The 25184-nt window shown below is 48.1% G+C and overlaps 1 protein-coding gene across 1 annotated transcript in view; it reads right to left on the bottom strand.

The window, feature by feature from the left end:
- LOC140066024 (uncharacterized) overlaps positions 1-24598 on the bottom strand; it is a 110543-nt gene extending 85945 nt beyond the window's left edge. The window contains exons 1-3 of the mRNA XM_072113588.1: positions 24522-24598; positions 20608-20708; positions 20429-20526 (exon numbers count right to left, since the gene is read on the bottom strand). Coding sequence (XP_071969689.1) covers positions 20429-20526; positions 20608-20680 — 171 coding nt within the window. The 5' untranslated portion in view covers positions 20681-20708; positions 24522-24598. The remainder of the gene's footprint in view (positions 1-20428; positions 20527-20607; positions 20709-24521) is intronic.
- Between the last annotated feature and the right edge of the window lie 586 nt (positions 24599-25184).

Genomic DNA, 25184 nt, shown 5'->3' on the forward strand with positions numbered 1-25184 from the left:
GGGAGAAATACTACAGCAGCCTCTCCCTCATCATTTCTTGCCAACACCACCTGCTGCAGACCTGCCAGCCACTCCGGTATTCCGGGCCCCGGCTGTCTCCAGGTGCCTTATTCTGGCACTATATACTTTCTATAGAAATCTACTGTGCTGCCTAACCCTGCTGCCATCCGAGTTTAGGCCCAAGTGACTTTGTGCTATTTTCCACATTGACTGTATTAAACTGCTGCCACTCGCTGTCGAGCATCGCTCCAGCGATCCGGAGGTTAATCCCTGCCACAGAACTTTACCAGCTCTGCTACATCCGGAGCGGGGAGGCCAGCAATGAAGAGGGTTAATCGGCCATCTTGGATTACTGCGCAGGGCGCGCCTGAAGCCTGCCAGCAGCGGAGTCCCGGCGCACGTGTCCTGCGACTGAAGGAGAACACCGCTGAATCCTGGCTGCCTGCCGACATCAGAAACGGAGTCCTTTGTGCACCGGAGCTGTCCTGTCACCCCGGCTGATCCTGAGTGAGTACCGCTGGGGAGTTAAAGGGGGGTAGAGATTGTTTCCGACGCTAGGTTAATTGGCTCACCTCCCAAGGGATAGTGACTGTGATCTATAGTGCCCGATTCCCCAGTACTGGCCATCGCCCATAGCAACGGACATTGAGTACCCCTTAGGCCTCATTAGGCTAGCTCAATCATGTCAGCCCAGGAGGAGGATACGAGACCGGAGCAGGTTCCGGCCCCTGGTCCCTCCTCAGGGTACCTGAGCATGTTAAGCCCGCCAGAGAGTCCCTTCAGCCCTGCTACAGCCAGTGTCCCCGGGAATCCCACCATGATGCCTCTGACTATGCCTTACTATCTGGGGGCCCCCTGGTTACCACACTACAAGGGAGTATTACACACTCTCCCTGAATTCAGCGCCAAGTTGTTAGCTACCTTCGCCCTATATCCGCTCACAGAGGAACAGAAAGTGGGCATTCTAACCGGGCAGTTAAAGGGACCCGCTCTCCAGGAAGTCAAGTCTTGGCCCTGAGAACAGCACCAGAATGTGGTCCAAATTCTCAATAGGCTGCGCAACACCTTTGACAAATGTACTGCCTCAGAGTTGAAGCAGAAATTCTTCGGGAAAAGACAAGCCTCAAGAGTCCCTCAGAGACTTTGCCCTCTCCGTACAGGAGACATGGAAGGCCATAACTCACCTTGATCCCAAAGAGGCTGAAAACTCTGACCAAACCCTAAGGGAACAATTCATTAATGGACTTGTTGATAGAAATCAAAGGTGTCAACTAAAGATAATCTCTTCTCAACATGCCCAAACCTCCTTTCTTGAGTTCAAGGAAATTGCCATTGACATATTAGGGGACCGACTGCCCACTGGACCGCAGAAAGATCCTGAATTCGTGGAAATGGAGGACACTGCTCTAGCTTGTCATCCAACGCAGCCAACATCACTGCCTTCCCCGTCTGCGGAAGTTGCTGTTCTAGCAGAACAAGTCACTAACCTGGCGGACACCATGAGTAAAATACCTGACTGATTGTCTCAGTTGGAAGTAACAGTCTCTTCAACACGGAGAAAACCACCAGGGGACTCTGTACGGTCAGTCACTGCTTGTGACTCCCCAGTCAAACCGCGCCCAAGGGAGGCAAAGCCCATCAACACCTGGAGTCAGAAGGAACCCCGCCAGCGGTGCAGCTACTGCCGTAAATACGGGCATGAAGAGGATGGATATCGTCAGTTAAACGACAAACCCTTGGAGCTACGGGACGACCTCCAAGGGAAGAACCTTTAAGTCCCCGAGATGCCAACTGGATGCCCAGGTTCGTGGGGACTCGCCCCACGGTTCATGTAACCATTAACGGAGTAACCCTATTGGCCTTAATTGTTACCGGCTTTCAAGTGACCACCCTCCGAAGTACGACCTTCTAGAGATGCCGAAGAGGAACATCCTTAACACAGCCTCGCAAGGCTTACTTGAACATTATTGCTACCAATGGGAAGACCGTACCCATCCACGGCTACTGGGAACCCACACTAACCATTGGAGACACTGAGTTAACCAGGCAGGGCGTAGTGGTGACACAAGTGCCTGAAGACGGTAACTTCTCCCTGGTACTGGGTACCAATGTCCTCTGCAACTGCTACCCTGAAGTGTTGAAGGCTCTCCACAACTCTCTACCAACAGTAGCCACCGGTTCCCGGAAGGCAATTCAGGAGACTATGCAGGTCCTAGCGGTGCAACAGAAGTTTGCTGGCCTTAATGGAGAAATCTGCAGAGCCCGGATCAAAGATCCACAACCTGTACACCTTCAATCTGGGACTGAGATGTTAGTACGGTGCCGAGCCTGCATGGGCGTCCAAGGTCAAGACTACCAGGCTATAGAACCTCTACCAACTGACGAAGACCTGCCCATTCTAGCTGCCAAGAGCCTAGTCGGTGTATCCCGAAGACAAGTACCCATCAGACTACTAAATATGGGAGATTCCACAGTGGATTTGAGAAGATACCAAGCCGTAGCCACCCTCTTCAGCGTCCACCCTGAAGACTTAGTGGAAACCTCTATGTCTGCCTCCCAACAGCTGGAGGTGAAACAAATTCCTGAGGGTGAGCCTGCCGAGCAGTCCTGGTGGCTTGAGCTCAATATTGGAGACGACGATATTACTCCTGCAGACCAAGTACAAGGTGTCCTGGATGTCGTCATGAAGCACCACCAGGCCTTCAGCAAACACCCACTGGATTTTGGGCAGACTACCCTGATCCAACATACCATCCCTACTGGCTCTCATCCTCCTATCAAAGAGAGATACCGGCCAATACCTCCAGCCCGCTACCAAGAGGTGAAGAAGCTGGTGCAAGAGATGAAGACAGCCAATGTTATCCGGGAGAGTCACAGCCCATGGGCTGCCCGTTGGACCTTCTAAAAAGGAAGGATGGAACCCTTCGGTTCTGTGTTGACTATAGAAAGATCAACAATATCACCCACAAGGATGCCTATCCGCTGCCTCGAATCGAGGAATCCCTCACAGCCCTAGGGTCAGCTGCTTACTTCTCGACCTTGGATCTGACCAGTGGCTACTGGCAAGTGGCCCTGGCGCTTGAAGATAGGAAGAAGACAGCTTTCACCACCCCAATGGGCCTGTTTGAGTTCAACAACATGCCTTTCGGCCTATGCAACGCCCCAGGCACGTTTCAGCGGTTAATGGAGAGATGTTTGGGTCATTGGAACTTCAAGACCGTCCTCCTGTACATGGATGACATCATCATCTACTCCAAGACCTAAGAGGAGCAACATCTGGCTAAGTTTTTAAAATCCTGAGCCCTGGAGCAGCGATGGGCGTCCAGGTTAGCAAATTTCAACTTCACTATCAAGTACCGGGCTGGCAAGACCAACAACAATGCTGATGCTCTGTCCCGACTCGCTGACCAGTGGAAGGGGCCCTCCACGGATGCTCAGTGGGAAGATGTGGAAATGCCAGCATTCTATGCCCGGTTTGTGCGCCAAGAGGTCCAGAGAACCTACTCCTTACCGTCAGAAGCAGTACCAGCTACCCCGCCAGAAGAGTCTGTGCTGCCGGCAGAAAAAGACCTCTGGATGAGTCTGCAGGCTGATAGCCGCGCCATAGGAGAACTTATGGACTCTCTCTCTAGTGGGCGAGTGCCTGAACGGATTCGTCAGAGGGCCGATGGGGAATTATCCCTATTGTGGCGCCAGAGTTAGTATCTGAGTATGCATCAGGGCCTACTGAAAAGAACTCTGGATCCTATCACCTATGACTGACTGTACCAGATTGTGATTCCCCGGATGGATGCCAAGATAGTGCTGGATATGTACCACGACCAGTCCGGACACTTTGGCACTCAAAAGACAGAAGCTACCCTCCGGAAGCGCTTCTACTGGGTGAACATGAAGCCTGACATCAAGACCTGGTGCCGGGAATGCCTAGCCTGCGGCATCGCTCGAGGAAAGCGACACAATCAAAGGGCTCCTCTACATCCCATTGTGAGCACACAGCCTTTGGAGATTCTGGCTCTGCATCACGTGAAGTTGGAGCCCAGCAGATCCAGTCACATCAGATCTGCCATGACAATAATCGACCATTACACCAAATTTGTGGTTGCAGGACCAGTCAGAGACTTGTCCGCCAGGACCACCGCAGCGGCCCTGTTGAAGAGCTTCATCCTCCCTTATGGCTGTCCGGATAAAATCCTTACGGACCAAGGAACTGCATTTGACTCACAAGTGTTCCAGGAACTGTGTACCCTCTATGGCTGCAAGAAGCTGAGAACCACAGCCTACCATCCTCAGGGCAATGGGCTCTGTGAGAAGATGAACCAGACTCTCATCAACATGCTGAGAACCCTGACTCCTTCAAAAAGGGCTGACTGGCCAAAGTTACTACCGGAGCTAGTATACCTGTACAATAATACCACCCATTGCTCCACAGGATACACTCCCTACTACTTGATGTTCGAGAGACATGGCCGTCTCCCTGCCGATATGGCCCTGGACATGGAAAACTCCAATTCACAATCTCTACTCCCTCAGACTGATTGGGATCAGAGGCGCCTGGCGGATGCCAGAGAAATTGTCGATCTTCGGGTGGAAGAGGCCCGAGAAAGGCAAAAGAGAGACTTTGACCGCAATGCCTGTGATGAGCCCCTTGTCCCCGGAGAACGAGTGTGGCTGAAAAACAACCATCCCACCAGTAAGTTAGATGGGCGATGGGAGTGTGAGCCATACCTAGTTAGGGACAGTCTCTCCCTGAAGTCTACGAGATTTCAAGAGGAGACCGTCCATCAATCCGGCTACACAGGAACCGGCTGAAGAGATGTCTACGATCCTTCACCCCTGTGTCAAGTCCTAGGACCCCAACTTCTAGTCCAATAGCCCTATTGTGTTCACCAGTTTCCTTGAACTTGTGACTGTGCCTCAACTTTGTGTGATTGTCTCTACTCCAGCGAGAGTTACTCCAGTGCTGCTGACTGTGGAGGATGACCCTGTCCTAGAACCTGTTGTCCCTGTCATCTCTGAGGAGCCTGCAATCCCTACTCCAGTGCCTGATTCTGGAGACGACAATGAAGAAATGGTAATTTTCTCTCAACAGGAACTTAGGAGATCTCAGCGAGAGACAAAGGGGAAACCTCCTGCGTATCTGCAAGAGTACCAGCTGTCCCAACAGAAAGATCGGAAGCCAAAGGCTGTCTTCTTTGCCGATCCTGAAGTACTCACTCCTACAGACTGCAATTCAGATTCTGAGTAACGCCTGAAGGGCTGTATCCCTCTCCAGGTACTGTGTATATTGCAAATAATGTTCTTTATCTGCTATTCCCAGTTGGGCTGAGCGCCCCTAACCCATAGAGCCAGAAACTTTCCTGGGACTCTTCCCTTTATTTATTTACCTCAGTCAAGAGACTCTCCTTGAACTGCTTACCAGTATTATATGTTACATTAGCATCCACCTCTGCTGAAGCAGAGATAACTACCAAAGGATTCTGTTCCTTTACAACCCTTTGTTTACTGCACTTTTCCCACGTCAAGGGCTGTGCCCAGAAGATGGACTTTTTCTTCAAAAGCCTTCTGATAGACTTTTAGCCAGTTACTACAAGGAAAAGTTGCTAATAACTTTTGTGTTGCACTGAATGTTCTTTATTTGCAGGATTGAGACATTCTGTTTGCATTTATGCCTTTTCTCCACAGGAAAATAGACATTTTGTGGCACTTTGCTATTGCTACCCTGAGTAGCTCTTGTCATTTAACGTTTGTAACGTTCAAACACTTACCCATTGGGCTGCTAAAGCCAATGTGAGTTATTTAATGTTTGCACAACTGCCATCTATTGTCAGTAGTTTGCAGTAACATTTTTATAGGCTTTTCAGACTGTAGTGTGGCTGTGTTGGACCGTTTTCATGTAAACTCTGACCGCAATCTTATTCCTCAAACCGAAGCTTCGTAACTGGGGGTAGTCCGTAAACTGCGGGTCCTTAGGGGACCAGGGGTGCTAAAGCTGTAGCACCTGGATGCCAATCACACAAGGGTAAGAATGTCAGACAGCAGGTAAATTGTACAATGTCTTATTGTATCACATATGCCAATGTAATGCACATAAGCTATATATTTGTCGCCAGGGAAGAAGTGTTCATAAACAAATATACAGGCCTTGGTGCAAGGAGTGGATTACAGTACATGACACCACGCCTTACATACTGTACAGTTTGGTTTAACGGTGTCAGCGCCCAACTGTCGTGCTTAGAATACACATGTCCTTGTCTTTGTCCGACACCAACCCAGGCGAATGTCTCCAGGACCATGGGAGGCTTGTCCCTACAGATCACTTAGCCTGCACTTCACCAAAGAGCCTCTTTGTATTTACCTCTACCGGCTATTCCTTACACGGACCCCCCGGAGGCCCCGGCTGCTGGCCAGCAGTGGGTCCTCTGTGCCCTATCCAGTCCATAGTCGAGCTAAGGGCGGCTCTTTCAACTGCCCCGGGGGTATGCAACACCCCTGCCGATTCAAGGCAGAGGGGTTGTTTGCGAATATGTCCCAATATGTAGCCTGCAACCTGTGTGGAGTCTGATCAACCCCACAGCAGGTCACTACACAACACGGGGAAAACTGCAGCGGTAGATTCTGCCTGGGAAGGCTGGAGTTAATTGTTTAATGTGATGTCTTTCCATCAGCCAATCACACCTGTTCTCATATTGTATTGTAAGCTGGGATGCAATTGGAGGAGTAACCACCACCTGACCAGTGGGAGTAATAAAACCCCTGGTCAGGAAAGTTCTAGAGGTCAGTCTAGTCCAGTCAGTCAGAATAGTCAGACAGAGCTGTGAGACAGTATAGCTCTGACGAGTTAGTGAGAGTAAAGGGGTATCATCCTACCTTCAAGGGTGATATCTGAAGTAACCCAGGACAAGCTGAAGAATCCTACTAGGACACAGCTAATCCCCAGCCTGACCTTGCATCCAGGCTGGTGATCAATCCCTGTGGTTCCCTCTACAAATGCATCTTTTTGCTACTATTTGTCAAGATTTGTTTGGCACGTTATCCACTTTTCCTGTCAGTTCCCATAAAGAACTGTAAGTTATTTTTGTACAACGTCTGCTACTATGGCTGTCACCATCACGGGCACCCTATCCACCACACAGGAACCCAGGGAGAGCTACTAAAGCAGCCTCTCCCTCATCATTTCTTGCCAGCACCACCTGCTGGAGACCTGCCAGGCTGTAGGACAGCCATCCGGTTCCCATACCTAGCACCTTGACACTAGCGTGCCTTGGCCGCAACCGCCAGCCACTCCGGTATTCCGGGCCCCGGCTGTCTCCAGGCCCCAAGAAAAGGCTAGGCCCCGGTGGGGGAAGTTGCACTATCATTTGTGATTATTTCAGGGCATCTTGAGGTCTTGATAAATATGCCCCAAGATCTTTATTTCATCTTGATGGTAAAAGCATTACATGAGTAGGAAAGCCTAAACGTTTCGAGCTTCTCTGCTCTTAGTCATGGCATAATACACATTAGCAAAACACTATTTAAAATAAACAAACACCAATGAAATGCTTTAGTCCAAATTACATCTCAAGTTAACTCTTACATAACCAAAAGACACACAGAATACAAGGATTACATCCTCAAAAAATATTTCAGTATAATATAATTGTGTTAATATAAGAATAAGATATTAGTAAAAATCTGTAATGTTTGATTTCAAGTTTAATCCTAACGGATGCCAGGTTCCCAGTTTAAAAATCCAGAATCGGAGGACTGAAATTATTTTAGTATTTATTTCGGAGTAGCGGACATGGCGGAACATCGCAGGAGGACCCCATCACCCTTAAGTTGACGAGCATACATTTGGTGGCAGTCTACCACCCCGAAATGTGGTGGTAGATGTCCTTTAAAATATTGTCCCTAGCCCTTTTTTTTTATTTTTTTTATCTTTTTATTCGGTTTTTACTTATACATAATTAAAAGAGAATAGAAATTATGGAAGACATTCATTGTCAAAAATCCATACAGTTTATATAACATACAGATATAAGTAGAGATGAGCGAACATACTCGCCCCCTCGAGAAAATGGCATCTCCCGCCGTTGTGATTTTTGGCGGCCAGAAACAGAGCCAATCACAAGCCAGGAGACTGCACTCCACCCAGCATGACGTGGTACCCTTACACGTCGATAGCAGTGGTTGGCTGGCCTGATCAGGTGACCCTGGAATAGACTAGCCCCTGCCCGCGCTGCTCAGATCATTCTCAGTCTGGATGCCGCTAGGGAGAGAGCTGCTGCTGGTCAGGGAAAGCGTTAGGGTGTTCTATTAGAATAGTGTTAGGCAGGAGTGATTCTACAAGAACCCAACAGCCCTTCTTAGGGCTACAATAACGTTTTATTTTACTTTTTTTTGGTTTGCCTGTGGCTGGGCTTGCTGCCATTAGTAGTGCAGCTAGTACCATATTGTGAGTAATTTGCTGGGAGACTTGCTACCGTTGTGTTTAGCTCTTAGTGACACACATATTCACATTAAACACCGAAGTGGGACAATTTATTAGGGTTTTGATTTGAATTAGGCACCGTCTTCGGATTTATTTTTTTTTACGTTTATTTATTTTTATAACTCATAGTAATCTGGCAAAGCAGTCTGCTTTCAGTGTAGGCTAGAAAATAGCCATAGCAGAACCCCAACGGCTTACTTAGGCCTACAATAGCATTATATTTTACTTTTTTTTTGTTTGCTTGTGGCTGGGCTTGCTGCCACTAGTAGTGCAGCTAGTACCATATTGTGAGAAATTTGCTGGGAGACTTGCGACCGTTGTGTTTAGCTCTTAGTGACACACATATCCACGTTAAACATCGAAGTGGGACAATTTATTAGGGGTTTGATTTGAATTAGGCACCGTCTTCTGATTTATTTTTTTTTACGTTTATTTCTTTTTATAACTCAAAGTCATCAAGCACAGCACAAAATCCAGTTGTGTGCTGTCAGTGTAGGTTAGAAACTAGCCATAGCAATAGGATAGCATCGTTTTGTTTAAAAAAATAAAATAAAAAAATAAACAAAAATAAAAAAAATGTAAAGTTTACACTTTAATTTGGAAAATGTGTAACCCAAGGGCTAGGGGTAGAGGACGAGGGCGTGGGCGTCCAACTACTGCAGGGGTCAGAGGCCGTGGTCCTGGGCGGGGTGAGACACCACCTGCTGATGAGGGAGCAGGAGAACGCCGCTGAGCTACATTCCCTAGGTTCATGTCTCAAGTTACTGGTAGAGCACTGTTGAGGCCAGAACAGTGCGAACAGGTGATGTCGTGGATTGCAGACAATGCTTCTAGCCATTTGTCCACCCATGTCACCGAAATCAGCACTCCTCCACCTCAGCCTCCTTCCCCCCAGTCTGCCCCTCCCAGCAAAATTTGGCATTTGAACCGGCATACTCTGAGGAACTGTTTTCTGGACCCTTCCCACAGTCACAAACCACTTGTCCGGTTGCTGCTGAGCTATTTTCCGATGCCCAGGTTATCCACCGGTCGCAGTCTGTGGGTGATGACGACATTATTGGCGTAGTGGAAGAAGTGTGTAAAGAGGTGTCGGACGATGAGGAGACACGGTTGTCAGACAGTGGTGAAGTTGTTGTCAGGGCAGGAAGTCCGAGGGGGGAGCAGACTGCGGGATCGGAGGATGATGAGGTGACAGACCCAAGCTGGGTTGATAGGCCGGGTGAACACAGTGCTTCTGAGACGGAGGCGAGTCCTATAGCAGAACAGGTTGGAAGAGGCAGTGGTGGGGCCAGACGGAGAGGCAGGGCCAGAGCTGGAGCATCAGCGCCAAATGTTTCCCGTAGTCAAGCTCCCGTGGCGAGGGCTAGATTTTTAGAAGTCTGGAGGTTCTTTAAAGAAACACCGGATGACCGACGGACTGTGGTGTGCAAACTGTGCCAAACCAGGATCAGCAGGGGTTCCATCACTACTAGCTTAACTACCACCAGTATGCGCAGGCATATGAATGCTAAACACCCCACTCAATGGCACCAAGCCCGTTCACCTCCGGCCGGGCACACCACTGCTCCTTCCCCTGTGTCATCTGCTAGTCAGCCCCCTGCCCAGGACCCCGGCCCAAACACCTTCCGTGCGAAAACCCCATCTTCGCCTCCACGATCCTCCACAGCATCCACCAGCATTCAGCTCTCCATACCCCAGATGCTTCCTCAAGTCTACAATGAGGAGTGGACGTGGATGTCTGATATCTGTCAGGTGCTGAATAACTTTGAGGAGTCAACAAAGATGGTCAGTGGCGATGCCGCCATCATCAGCCTCACCATCCCGCTGCTTGGCCTGTTGAAAAACTCTCTGGTCAGCATGAAGTCGGAAGCTTTGCGCTCGTCACAAGATACAGGGGGAAGAAGATTCCCTTGTTGATAGCCAAAGCACCCTTAGGTCTGTTTCTCAGCGCATATCGGAGGAGGTGGAGGAGGATGAGGAGGAGAATGTTGGCAAGGCAGAAGAGGGGACCATTGTTCAGTCCTTCACTGTTCAGCGTGTATGGGCAGAAGAAGAGGAGTTGGAGGAGGAGGAAATGGAGAGTCAGGCCAGTGAGGAGAGTGAATTCTTGCGCGTTGGGACTCTGGCGCATATGGCAGATTTCATGCTAGGCTGCCTATCCCGTGACCCTCGCGTTCAAAGAATTTATTCCAGCACCGATTACTGGGTATTCACTCTCCTGGATGCACGGTACAAGCAAAATCTTTCCACTCTCATCCCTGGAGAGGAAAGGAGTGTGAGAATGCATGAATACAAGCAGGCCCTGGTGCACAAGCTGAAATAGTATTTCCCTTCTGACAGCGCTAGTGGCAGAGGGCGTACTTCTGCGGGACAAGTAGCGAGGGAGAGTAGGCGAGCAGGCAGCTTGTCCAGCACTGGCAGGGGTACGCTTTACAAGGCCTTTGCCAGTCTCGGCAGAGTAGGGCTGATCTTTACAGAAAGATGGTGAGGGAGTACGTAGCTGACCATACCATCGTCCTAAATTATCACACAGCTCCCTACAACTACTGGGTTTCAAAGCTGGACATGGCGCTGTACGCCTTGGAGGTTCTTGCCTGCCCTGCCACTAGCGTGTTGTCTGAGCGGGTTTTCAGTGCAGCTGGTGGCATCATCACCGATTAGCGTACACGCATGTCGACTGACAGCGCTGACAGGCTGACGCTTATCAAGATGAATAAAGCCTGGATTTCTCCGGATTTTCATTCTCCACCAGGTGAAAGAAGCTCAACATGAATAATGTATGCACTCCTCCTCCTCATTGTCCTCCTTCTCCTCCTCTTTGTACACTAAAGCAGAGGAAACTGGCTATTGCCATGGCCAACTGGCTCTAGCTATAGTACTCTATGTATTTAATTTTTCTGGAGGGCCGCCTACCCGGTCCTCTGTTTTAAACAATTTTTGGGAGTGCCACATACAGGCACTCAATCTATTTAATTTTTCTGGAGGACCACCTACCTGCTCCTCTGGTTTGAAAACTTTTTTGGACTGCCACATACAGGCACTATCCAAATTAAATTGTCTCCATAGCAGCCTCCACACGTCGTCTTTTTAGCTCCCTCCACACGTTGTCTCCATTGCTATCTCCACACATCATCGCCATAGCTGCCTCCAAAAGTCGTCCATATAGCTGCCTCCATACATGGTCTCCTTATCAAACGAACTGTGTCAGGCAGAATTTTGGGTTGTTTTCATGGCTTCCACATCAAACTTGTTAACTTTGTCGCCACCCTGCTGTGTAATCCACAAAATATACTGGCAAAATTTCATCATTTACCGATATTATTTCATTGCTTCTTGCGCATCTGTTTACATTCCCCTCACCCGCCATATCCCAAACTTATAAGAACACTACTACACTTGATCTTATACAAAAGGTTCTTAGAAGTGCTGTTTGGGGAGTAGCCGAGAGACAGGGGCTTGGATAGGCGAAAGCTCGCCTGGCAGCAGAGCGCCAGCTCCATCCCAAGATCCAACTAACATAGTTTTAACTGCAGCACCTTTAATCTACTACTAGTTCACTGCCTCCATACATCGTCCCCTTATCAAACGAGCTGTGTCAGGCAGAATTTTCAGGTGTTTCACCAGATACATAGTGGAACTCGGCCCATCTGTTGCCGCCATGCTGGAGACCTGAAGTTGCAATCAAAGCAGCGCAATATGGATGCCCCATACTGACTTCAATGGGGCTCGTTATTCGAGACGAGCACTCGAGCATCGGGAAAAGTTCATCTCGAATTACGAGTACCCGAGCATTTTAGTGCTCGCTCATCTCTAATTAAACTATCAGTAATCTTGTATTCTACTATAGTCAAGACTCTCTATTGGTTTCTGGCAGTGGACCGCCAGCTCCATCCTAAGATTAGGCAGCCTCAGAGGCATCCATGCATGCTGCCCCTGCTGTTTCCTGTCCATTTTGCCTCCACGATCCTCCACAGCGTCCACCAATGTCTCCATGCGCAACTTTCAACTCTCTATACCCCAGACGCTGGAGCACGAGAGGATATGCAGCACATCATCCCCTTATCAAACGAGCTGTGTCAGGCAGAATTTTCAGGTGTTTCACCAGATACACATAATGAAACTCGGCCCATCTGTCGCCGCCATGCTGGAGACCTGAAGTTGCAATCATAGCAGCGCAATATGAATGCCCCATACTGTCGCTCTTAATCATGGAAGTCGTCTCCATGGCTGCCTCCACATGTCGTCCCCTTATCAAAAGAGCTGTGTCAGGCTCATTTTTCGGGTGTTTCACCAGATACGTTATGGAACTTGGTCACTATGTCGCCACCATGCTGTGTTATCGACTAAATATACCGTCAACCTTTTGTTCACATAGGAAATCATTTCAGCGCTTCTTGCTCACCTCCATTGGTTCCTCTCTGCCACCCATTGGTTTGAAGCCCGAGTCCATTTAGGGTATGTCGCCATGACACTTTCTAGCCTGACGCTGCTGCCGCTGCCTCTGCATGCCGTCCGCTTTAGTGTCAGGGTCAATTATTGGATGTTTTAGATGCTATCTCTGTCACTCTGTCATGGCCATGCTGTTGCCCATAATTTTGGCATAATGGTACGATTAAGCAGCCTCAGAGTCATCCATGCATGCTGCCCCTGCTGTTTCCTGTCCATTTCTGTGGTGTTTCCATCCTTTTCTGAGGTTCCCAGGTGTTTGGCCAAGCTTCCCTGTGCAGAGCCTTGGTCCCCTTGAAAAATGCTCGAGTCTCCCATTGACTTCAATGGGGCTCGTTATTCGAGACGAGCACTCGAGCATCGGGAAAAGTTTGTCTCGAATAACGAGTACCCGAGCATTTTAGTGCTGGCTCATCTCTAATTATAAACTATCAGTAATCTTGTATTCTACTATAGTCAAGACTCTCTATTGGTTTCTGGTTATAGACAGTTAATTCTAACCTTAATATTTAACCTTATCATTCAATATTAACATTCCTCATATAGATATACAATACTAGAAACAATGAATGTCTTAGGCAATAACCCCTCCCCCACCAACACCACCATACTCCCACCCTCCCTCAGTCAAGGGAAAAAGAGAAAATAAAAAAGGGAAGAAAGGGGGAAAGAAGAAAAGAGACAAAAAAGGGGAGAGAAAAAGAAAAGCAGGACAGGAAAATATTTTCTTCCCTCCCTCCTCCCCCCCCCCCCCTCTACCATTTCACTCTATTTTTCACATAGCCATTTTTTTCCGCCAGATTTAATCTTTTCCTAAGTCTGCATATTTGATCTTCTCAAACTTTTTTATTTTATTTAGCCTATTTTCCCACTTTTCAATATCAGGCTTTTTTGGGGATTTCCAGGCATAGACAATCATACATCGTGCTACTTGTAATGCCAACCCCATCCATCTAATTATATATGTAGAACCAACAATATCACTCGTGTTTCCTAGTACCAGGACAACGGGTGTCATAGGCACCTTCAAGTTTGTTGCTCGACAGACCTCTATGTGTACTTACTCCCAGAATTTAAGAACTCCTTCACAGTTCCATATCATATGGAGGAAGTTAGCTTTTGGTTCCTGACATTTTAGGCACTTTTCTGAGTGTGTCCTTCTGAATCAATTTACCACCTCAGGGGAATAATAGAGTCTGTATATAATTTTAAACTGAATTAGTCGAATTGATTCTGAGCTAACTACACTCACCGGCCACTTTATTAGGTACACCTGTCCAACTGCTCGTTAACACTTAATTTCTAATCAGCCAATCACATGGCAACTCAGTGCATTTAGGCATGTAGACATGGTCAAGACAATCCCCTGCAGTTCAAACCGAGCATCAGTATGGGGAAGAAAGGTGATTTGTGGCCTTTGAACGTGGCATGGTTGTTGGTGCCAGAAGGGCTGGTCTGAGTATTTCAGAAACTGCTGATCTACTGAGATTTCCACGCACAACCATCTCTAGGGTTTACAGAGAATGGTCCGAAAAAGAAAAAACATCCAGTGAGCTGCAGTTCTGTGGGTGGAAATGCCTTGTTGATGCCAGAGGTCAGAGGAGAATGGGCAGACTGGTTTGAGCTGATAGAAAGGCAACAGTGACTCAAATTGCCACCCGTTACAACCAAGGTAGGCAGAAGAGCATCTCTGAATGCACAGTACATTGAACTTTGAGGCAGATGGGCTACAGCAGCAGAAGACCACACCGAGTGCCACTCCTTTCAGCTAAGAACAGGAAACTGAGGCTACAATTTGCACAAGCTCATCGAAATTGGACAGTAGAAGATTGGAAAAATGTTGCCTGGTCTGATGAGTCTCGATTTCTGCTGTGACATTCGGATGGTAGGGTCAGAATTTGGCGTCAACAACATGAAAGCATGGATCCATCCTGCCTTGTATCAACGGTTCAGGCTGGTGGTGGTGGTGTCATGGTGTGGGGAATATTTTCTTGGCACTCTTTGGGCCCCTTGGTACCAATTGAGCATTGTTGCAACGCCACAGCCTACCTGAGTATTGTTGCTGCCCATGTCCATCCCTTTATGAGCACAATGTACCCAACATCTGATGGCTACTTTCAGCAGGATAATGCGCCATGTCATAAAGCTGGAATCATCTCAGACTGGTTTCTTGAACATGCCAATGAGTTCACTGTACTCAAATGGCCTCCACAGTCACCAGATCTCAATCCAATAGAGCATCTTTGGGATGTGGTGGAACGGGAGATTTGCATCATGGATGTGCAGCCGACAAATCTGCGGCAACTGTGTGATGCCATCATGTCAATATGGACCAAAATCTCTGAGGAATGCTTCCAGCACCTTGTTGAATCTATGCCTTGTTGAATTGAGGCAGTTCTGAAGGCAAAAGGGGGTCCAAACCCTTACTAGCATGGTGTACCTAATAAAGTGGCCGGTGAGTGTATATTCATGTTTTGAAATATACCATTATTTTTTTGACAGTGCGCCAACATCCCTTTCCCACTTTCTTCTACTAACGTGAATCTCTACATTTTTTAAGTTCGTGACTATATATTTATATATTTTAGATAATAATTTTTTCCCACCACTAAGCTTTTCGAAGTAATCTATTACGTGATAATTCCCAACTTCTAGAGTCTTCTTCTTCTCTCCTAGGCTCTTTATTCTGTGTGTCAGCTGAATATAGTTGTACAAATTTTGATTGTTTATGTTATATATATCTTTCATTTTCTCAAAAGACCTTAATCTACCTTCTGTGCAGATTTGTGTGATTTAGTGAATACCTTTATGTTCCCAGAAAGCTCTACCCTGAAAGTGCTCCAATTCTTTTAACCCCTTATTTTGCCATATTGGCGAAAATTTCGTGCTATTTTTGCCCAATCCCAAACTTTCCTAAAACAATGGCATAATAATACTCCCCTAACTGCTAATGAGTCTAACCGGCCTGACTCTAATAATATTAACCCATTACTGGTGTTCATCCCTACAACTTGTGCTATGGCCTTAATTATAATTCCGTCCCCCCCTCCTGTTAAATATTGTAACATAGTGGATATGAAGTATAAATAAAAGTTAGGTAGTGACCATCCGCCCTTACCTCTTAATTTATAAAATACATCAATTTTAATTCTAACTCTCTTCCTTCCCCAAATGAGGTCATTAAATGATCTTAAAGAATTTTTTATTAATCCATATTGGTGAGGCTGTGATGACATATAATAGTTGAGGTAACAGTATCATCTTTATAAGTGCCAATCTATCTGCCTGAGATAATGATAGTTTCGTCCAGATTTTAATTTTTTTTCTAATGCGTTGTGTTAACGGTACTAGGTTATCCTCTAAATATCTCCTGGGGTTTGTCCCTACTTTTATCCCTAAATAGTCAAGACATTCCCCCCTTGGCAGAACCTCCAACTCCTCTATGGAATTCATAGCTATGTCTTCCAGGGGCAAGAGATGGGATTTAGACCAGTTCACCTCAAACCCAGATTGTTCTCCAAATTCCTGAATTGTTTCCATTATTACCGGAACTGATCTTTCGGTTTGATCCACTGTAAACAACATATCGTCCGCATACACTAGCAGTTTATCGTGGGGGCCACTGCAACCCCAACCATAAATGCCTGAGTTGTTCCTACATTTGATGGCTAGTGGCTCCAGGAACAATACAAACAAAATCGGGGATAGCGGGCATCCCTGTCTCGTTTCCCTGGTGATCCCGAATTCGTTTGTTAAACCAGTACTTAATCTTATCCTGGCCATGGGTTTGACATACATCAGTTTGATATATTCGATAAGTGCCTGCCCAATCCAAAGCCTCTCAAGGCCTCCCAGAGGAAGACCCACTCCACCCTGTCGAATGCTTTTGCGGCATCTATCGACAGGATGGAGCCGGCTCAACTGAATCCCCGCAAATACCCTTCTTAAATTGTTAACAGCATGTCTGCCAGGTATAAAGCCAGATTGGTCTGGGTGTATAATATCCCCTATTACCATCCCCAATCTCCGAGCCAGGACCTTGGCGTATAATTTAACATCAGTGTTTAACAGAGAGATGGGGCGGTACGACTCAACATCCAATGCGCTTTTATTTTTTTTTCAATATCAAAGTGATGATAGCCTGATTCATAGAAGCCGGTAGTTGGCCCGTCTGTAGAGAGTGTGTAAACACCTCCTCTAGGATGCGCAGTAGAGCCCTCCTGCATCTACGATATAATTCGAAGGGCAGTCCATCTGATCCTGGGGTTGTATTGCCCGAAAAGGAGTCCAATGCCTCCACTAATTCTTCCACCGATATTGGTTTATCCAGCCCCTCTCTCTGTTGTACTGTTAATTGGGGAATGTCTGTGCCCTCCAAGTATTCCTTAATATCTTTTTCCCCAGTTCCTTTTTGTGATGCATAAAAATTCGAAAATGAGTTAACAAACTCCTCTTGTATTTCTCCTGGGTCATTAAAAATACCTCCCTTTCTGGCTTTAATTGCACTAATTCCTAGATTGGGTTCCTGATTCTGAATGATCTTAGCTAATGTCTTACCAGGCTTCCCTCCTTCAAAAAACTTTTTGTAACCTACGAAAAGGGCTGCATGTTGTGCTTTATCTAACAAAAATTGTGTATAGTTCTTATGGGCCTCTTTTAATTTCACAAAATTTTCATTCGAGGGATTAAGGCTAAATTCACTTTTACGGGTCTGTATTTGGGATTTAAGTACCTCCTCCTGCAATTTTTTAAGTTTCTTTGCCCATTGGATCTTGGGAAGAGAGAGAGAAGAGAAAGAGAGAAGGAAGAAAAAGGGAGAGAAGAAAAAAAAAAAAAGAAAGAAAAAGGAAGAAAACCCCACTTGACTGAGTGCTCCACCCCCACCCACCGACTCCCTCCCACCCCCCTTCTTGACCCACAAAGGATTACGTCCTCAAAAAATATTTCAGTGTAATAAAATTGCGTTAATTTAAGAAAAAGATATTAGTAAAAATCTGTAATGTTTGATTTCAAGTTTAATCCTAACGGATGCCAGGTTCCCAGTTTAAAAATCCAGAATCGGAGGACTGAAATTATTTTAGTATTTATTTCGTAGAAGCGGACATGGAGGAACATGGCAGGAGGACCCCATCACCCTTAAGTTGACGAGCATGCATTTGGTGGCAGTCTACCACCCCAAAATGTGGTGGTAGATGTCCTTTAAAATATTCTCTATAGCCCTTGATAAATTCCTTGAGAAGGGAATGTTGGGAAATGTTATTATTCAGTTACCCTAGGGAACCTGCAAAGGTATAATAGCTCCTAAAATTTATTCCTGCAAAATCTGCTCTCCCAAAGTCAAAAAGTGCCCCTTTCCTTCCATAGCCCCAAAGCAGGTTATCTTCCCAAGTGAGATATCACTATCCTCAAGATGGATTGTTCTTCGTTTACCCCATTTTGAAGATGTACATTGTGGAACTGAATGCACACATTCCAGAAAACCCAAGAAATATCTTATTTTTAACTTGATTTTGTTTTACTCGAGTATAAGCCGAGACCCCTAATTTTAACACAAAAAACTGGGAAAACCTATTGACTCTAGTATAAGCTGAGGGTGGGAAATGCATTGGTCACAGCCTCCCCAGTATATAGCCTGCCAGCCCCCTGTAGTATGTAACCTGCCAGCCCCCTGTAGTATATAGCCAGCCAGCCCCCTGTAGTATATAGCCAGCCAGCCTCCTGTAGTATACAGCCAGCCAGCCTCCTGTAGTATACAGCCAGCCAGCCCCCTGTAGTATATAGCCAGCCAGCCTCCTGTAGTATATAGCCAGCCAGCCTCCTGTAGTATACAGCCAGCCAGCCCCCTGTAGTATACAGCCTGCCAGCCCCCTGTAGTATACAGCCTGCCAGCCCCCTGTAGTATACAGCCTGCCAGCCCCCTGTAGTATACAGCCTGCCAGCCCCCTGTAGTATACAGCCTGCCAGCCCCCTGTAGTATACAGCCTGCCAGCCCCCTGTAGTATACAGCCTGCCAGCCCCCTGTAGTATACAGCCTGCCAGCCCCCTGTAGTATACAGGCTGCCAGCCCCCTGTAGTATACAGGCTGCCAGCCCCCTGTAGTATACAGGCTGCCAGCCCCCTGTAGTATACAGGCTGCCAGCCCCCTGTAGTATACAGGCTGCCAGCCCCCTGTAGTATACAGCCTGCCAGCCCCCTGTAGTATACAGCCTGCCAGCCCCCTGTAGTATACAGCCTGCCAGCCCCCTGTAGTATACAGCCTGCCAGCCCCCTGTAGTATACAGCCTGCCAGCCCCCTGTAGTATACAGCCTGCCAGCCCCCTGTAGTATACAGCCTGCCAGCCCCCTGTGGTATACAGCCTGCCAGCCCCCTGTGGTATACAGCCTGCCAGCCCCCTGTGGTATACAGCTTGCCAGCCCCCTGTGGTATACAGCCTGCCAGCCCCTTGTGGTATATAGCCAGAAAGCCCCCTGTGGTATATACCCAGACAGCCCCCTGTGGTATATAGCCAGACAGCCCCCTGTGGTATATAGCCAGACAGTCCCCTTTGGTATATAGCCAGACAGCCCCCTGTGGTATATAGCCAGACAGCCACCTGTGGTATATAGCCAGACAGCCACCTGTGGTATATAGCCAGACAGCCACCTGTGGTATATAGCCAGACAGCCACCTGTGGTATATAGCCAGACAGCCCCCTGTGGTATATAGCCAGACAGCCACCTGTGGTATATAGCCAGACAGCCACCTGTGGTATATAGCCAGACAGCCACCTGTGGTATATAGCCAGACAGCCACCTGTGGTATATAGCCAGACAGCCCCCTGTGGTATATAGCCAGACAGCCCCCTGTGGTATATAGCCAGACAGCCCCCTGTGGTATATAGCCAGACAGCCCCCAGTGGTATATAGCCAGACAGCCCCCAGTGGTATATAGCAAGACAGCCCCCATTGGTATATAGCAAGACAGCCCCCAGTTTGCCCAGCACATAAAAAAATAAACTTATATACTCACCCTCCGGTGGTCCCTGATGCTTGCCATGGCTCCCCGATGCTCCCGTCATTGCGGTTCCCCCTTTTTCCTCTCTCTGCTGTAACAGCCGGCAGAACTGCAGCCATGCCCTCTGCCCGTCGGCGCACTCTATGAAGTATTCAGCAGAGACACATAGTGTGCGCCGGTCGGCAGAGTGGCCGCAGCACTGCCAGCTGTTACAGCAGAGAGAAGAGAAGCCGTGGGGAGCCACGCCGGAAGGTGAGTATGTGCGTTTATTTTTTTTATTGACTCGTGTGTGAGCCGAGGTGGGGTTTTTCAGCACATTTTTTGTGCTGAAAAACTCAGCTTATACATGAGTATATAGGGTACGTTATATGACACAGAGACTATATATGGGGATGGCATTTTACAGTAAGACAATTTTAAGAAGATTTCATAGGTTTTACAATATACATAATTTTATGAATAAAATAATCCTCCACAGATCAGAGAAGATGTCATGAAGTCTTATCTCCATCTACCTGATGATCCCGTGGGACATATTTCTCCTCTGAACAATCCTGTGGTAGAAGAAGAGGACTGGGACATCTCTCCGGTGATGTTCTCTTACTGGATCTACCTGTAGGAAACATCCAGAGACTGAATTCCTTCTTTCCATACAGATAATGAAAGGACGTGTGCATTTAGTCCTGTCTATTACCTGCTGATGTGAGGGGCTGGTGGTCCTCCATCATGACGTCCTTGAGGGTGAAGTGTATTATTCTCTCTGACATTTTAACTCTGTCCAGTGAGGAAATTTTTCTGAAATGAAAATAATCAGAACCAGAGCCAAATCATGAGGAGCACTGTACCATGGCTCAGCTTAAAGGGGTATTCCGGGAATATGAACGTCTGACACAAAAACCCATGATGATATAAATAAATGATTACAACAATACTCAATGTCATTAGTCACAAAACGGAGCTTAAATAATTTGATTTTATGATTTACAAAATGTATGGCCTCTCTAAAGAAGGCGGAGTTATCACTAAGATGGCCCATGATCCTTTAGTTCTCAGTAACTCCTCCTCCTCCCTCTTATGCTCTGCTCCCAGTGATGATGTAACAGGTTTTCTTGCTCTGTTACCATAGTAATGATGTGTAACTGCCATCACCAAAACACTGGCCATACTGGATGCACTGCAACCAACCGACTACAGCCTAACATAGTGATGATCACATGACCCTGCCCAGGCAGGTACAGGACATGTGATGTGGACATGTGACCAGCAGCCATCTTCTGTCCTGCAACGGACCGCGCGGAGGAAATTAACGGACTGAATAAAGGGCCAGTAGCATTTTAATTCTTCATTACAGTCTATGTCATCAGCATTTTCTGCTAAGGGGAGCAAAATTTTAATTACACATTAGCTTATATTTTGAGTGCCCACTTGTATATGAATTATGCGGATTCCTGGAATACCCATTTAAGCGCTGGTACTTGACAAAAGTGAAGCTATGGGCAAAGTCTCATCTGCCAAACCTATAGCAGCAGCAGGACACCACTGATTTACCCCAATCACTGTTAGCACCGCACCGGCACCCCTTCTGTAGTAACAACTTATGCATGTCTGTCGAGATTGTGTCCACTTGTTACTGTCAGGGGCCTTTCTGGGTCAAAAGATCCGGGGCCCGTGCCCCGGATCTTTTGGCCGGTGCCCCTGATCTCCTCTCTCTCTCTTCACGATCCAAGTCCTCTGGACATAGATCGTGATGAGACAGGCACAGTGTTCACTGCTTTCCCTGCAGGACCTGTGATGATGTCACGATCACATGACCTGCAGGGGGCGGCAGTGCACGGAGCTGCAGGAGTGAGTGATCTGTGTGGGGCACAGTACAGGGGGATCTGTGTGGGGCACAGTACAGGGGGATCTGTGTGGGGCACAGTACAGGGGGATCTGTGTGGGGCACAGTACAGGGGGATCTGTGTGGGGCACAGTACAGGGGGATCTGTGTGGGGCACAGTACAGGGGGATCTGTGTGGGGCACAGTACAGGGGGATCTGTGTGGGGCACAGTACAGGGGGATCTGTGTGGGGCACAGTACAGGGGGATCTGTGTGGGGCACAGTACAGGGGGATCTGTGTGGGGCACAGTACAGGGGGATCTGTGTGGGGCACAGTACAGGGGGATCTGTGTGGGGCACAGTACAGGGGGATCTGTGTGGGGCACAGTACAGGGGGATCTGTGTGGGGCACAGTACAGGGGGATCTGTGTGGGGCACAGTACAGGGGGATCTGTGTGGGGCACAGTACAGGGGGATCTGTGTGGGGCACAGTACAGGGGGATCTGTGTGGGGCACAGTACAGGGGGATCTGTGTGGGGCACAGTACAGGGGGATCTGTGTGGGGCACAGTACAGGGGGATCTGTGTGGGGCACATTACAGGGGGATCTGTGTGGGGCACATTACAGGGGGATCTGTGTGGGGCACAGTGCAGGGGGATCTGTGTGGGGCACAGTGCAGGGGGATCTGTGTGGGGCACATTGCAGGGGGATCTGTGTGGGGCACATTGCAGGGGGATCTGTGTGGGGCACATTGCAGGGGGATCTGTGTGGGGCACATTGCAGGGGGATCTGTGTGGGGCACATTGCAGGGGGATCTGTGTGGGGCACATTGCAGGGGGATCTGTGTGGGGCACATTGCAGGGGGATCTGTGTGGGGCACATTGCAGGGGGATCTGTGTGGGGCACATTGCAGGGGGATCTGTGTGGGGCACATTGCAGGGGGATCTGTGTGGGGCACATTGCAGGGGGATCTGTGTGGGGCACATTGCAGGGGGATCTGTGTGGGGCACATTGCAGGGGGATCTGTGTGGGGCACATTGCAGGGGGATCTGTGTGGGGCACATTGCAGGGGGATCTGTGTGGGGCACATTGCAGGGGGATCTGTGTGGGGCACATTGCAGGGGGATCTGTGTGGGGCACATTGCAGGGGGATCTGTGTGGGGCACATTGCAGGGGGATCTGTGTGGGGCACATTGCAGGGGGATCTGTGTGGGGCACATTGCAGGGGGATCTGTGTGGGGCACATTGCAGGGGGATCTGTGTGGGGCACATTGCAGGGGGATCTGTGTGGGGCACATTGCAGGGGGATCTGTGTGGGGCACATTGCAGGGGGATCTGTGTGGGGCACATTGCAGGGGGATCTGTGTGGGGCACATTGCAGGGGGATCTGTGTGGGGCACATTGCAGGGGGATCTGTGTGGGGCACATTGCAGGGGGATCTGTGTGGGGCACATTGCAGGGGGATCTGTGTGGGGCACATTGCAGGGGGATCTGTGTGGGGCACATTGCAGGGGGATCTGTGTGGGGCACATTGCAGGGGGATCTGTGTGGGGCACATTGCAGGGGGATCTGTGTGGGGCACATTGCAGGGGGATCTGTGTGGGGCACATTGCAGGGGGATCTGTGTGGGGCACATTGCAGGGGGATCTGTGTGGGGCACATTGCAGGGGGATCTGTGTGGGGCACATTGCAGGGGGATCTGTGTGGGGCACATTGCAGGGGGATCTGTGTGGGGCACATTGCAGGGGGATCTGTGTGGGGCACATTGCAGGGGGATCTGTGTGGGGCACATTGCAGGGGGATCTGTGTGGGGCACATTGCAGGGGGATCTGTGTGGGGCACATTACAGGGGGATCTGTGTGGGGCACATTATTGGGGCACATTACAGGGGGGGTATGTGTGGGGCACATTACTGAGGGAGATTACAAGGGGGCTTTGTGTGATATTACTGGTGGCTGTGTGAGGACATTCCTTGGGGCGTGTTCACATGTGGCAGTAGGAAAGGCCTAGGTTTGATCTCACATGAGTCTCCAGTGAAATGCATTTGATGGATAACGAGCGCCTGGTGTCTTGTATTTGTTTAAATGCAATCATGTGAGTGCAACCTTAGGGTGATGTTTCACGTGGCGTTTTAAACACGTTTTTGGCCCGTTTTTAATTGACTGAAAACGCATGACTAAAACCGGACTAACAGCGGGTTCAAAACGTCACGTGTGCCACCACCCTAATAGTGAAGTGGACATGTCACCAGCAGTCACTGGATGTAACAAGTAGGGATTTCTCCTGTGTTTCTTTAGCTGTGTATACCCTCAGTAAAGTTGTTATTGGCACAACCACATGTGAGGAGGATATGTACAGGAGGGGGCATTACTAAAAGTGCGATACACATGCATTGGGGCCCGTGCCCCGGATCTTTTTCCACCCTAGCAACGCCCCTGGTTACTCTCACTATTGTATTTTGTACTGTAATTGTTTCACCTTATGTCATGTAATGTGGTCTCGTTGACCTGCACTGTCCTGTAAACGTTTGTTTGTAACTAAGGAACTAGTAACATGTAAGAACGCGCCTCTCGTAGTGTATGTATGTAACTGTAATATTACTTCTGTCCTGTGTGTAATAACTGCCGCAACACTATGTACAAAACCATAAGGTACTAAAGTATTGTATCTTATCATAATAACATACAGTAACACAATGACTGTAACCATTTTACCAGATAGATATAAGTGAGGGGTCACTGATAAATGTGCCCCGGTAATCCTGACACCATTGGTGACTACATACATACCTCCGCCTGCAGAGCTGTGCTCCAGATATATGTGAGAGGGGGAAAGGACCTGTGATGGTGTCCCTATGTGTGGGAGGAGTCCGGCTTCAGGGGTGGAGAAGCTATAGGACCTGTGATGATGTCATAGTCATGTGATTAGTCACATGTGTGGGGGGGAGTCAGGCTCCAGGACATGTTGTTAGAGACTATCCCTGCTCCTCATGTGAGGAGAAGTTCCGACCAGGGATTAGACTGAAGGAAGCCCCACGTGGTGTAATAACCGACACCAATAGAACTATTGACTAAATATGAAATGAAAGTGTCTGTTCCTTTACCGAACACAAAAACCCCAGCGCACCCCTTCTATTTATACAATGAGCAAATTACTAACAACACGTGGGAGGATCATTACATGAAATGGTCCAGTTTTTTTTTACCTTCTCTACTTTACCTGCAGGAGCAAACATGTTCTTGTGTACATGACAGACGTCTCCCTTATTGTCTTTATTTCATGGCTTGCACAAAATGTCTGTCAAGAACAAATCTCTCATACCCATAAAGGGGGAGACGTGGAGAAGACCTTGTTTGGGTGATGTTGTAGTGGCACTTATCAATTTCCAACCTTTCCAGTTCTATGTGCTGCCAACAAAACCTTTTCACCACTAAAGGATAAAAATTTACAAA

Source organism: Engystomops pustulosus, chromosome 6 (assembly GCF_040894005.1).
Source record: "Engystomops pustulosus chromosome 6, aEngPut4.maternal, whole genome shotgun sequence".
Lineage (NCBI taxonomy): Eukaryota > Metazoa > Chordata > Amphibia > Anura > Leptodactylidae > Engystomops > Engystomops pustulosus.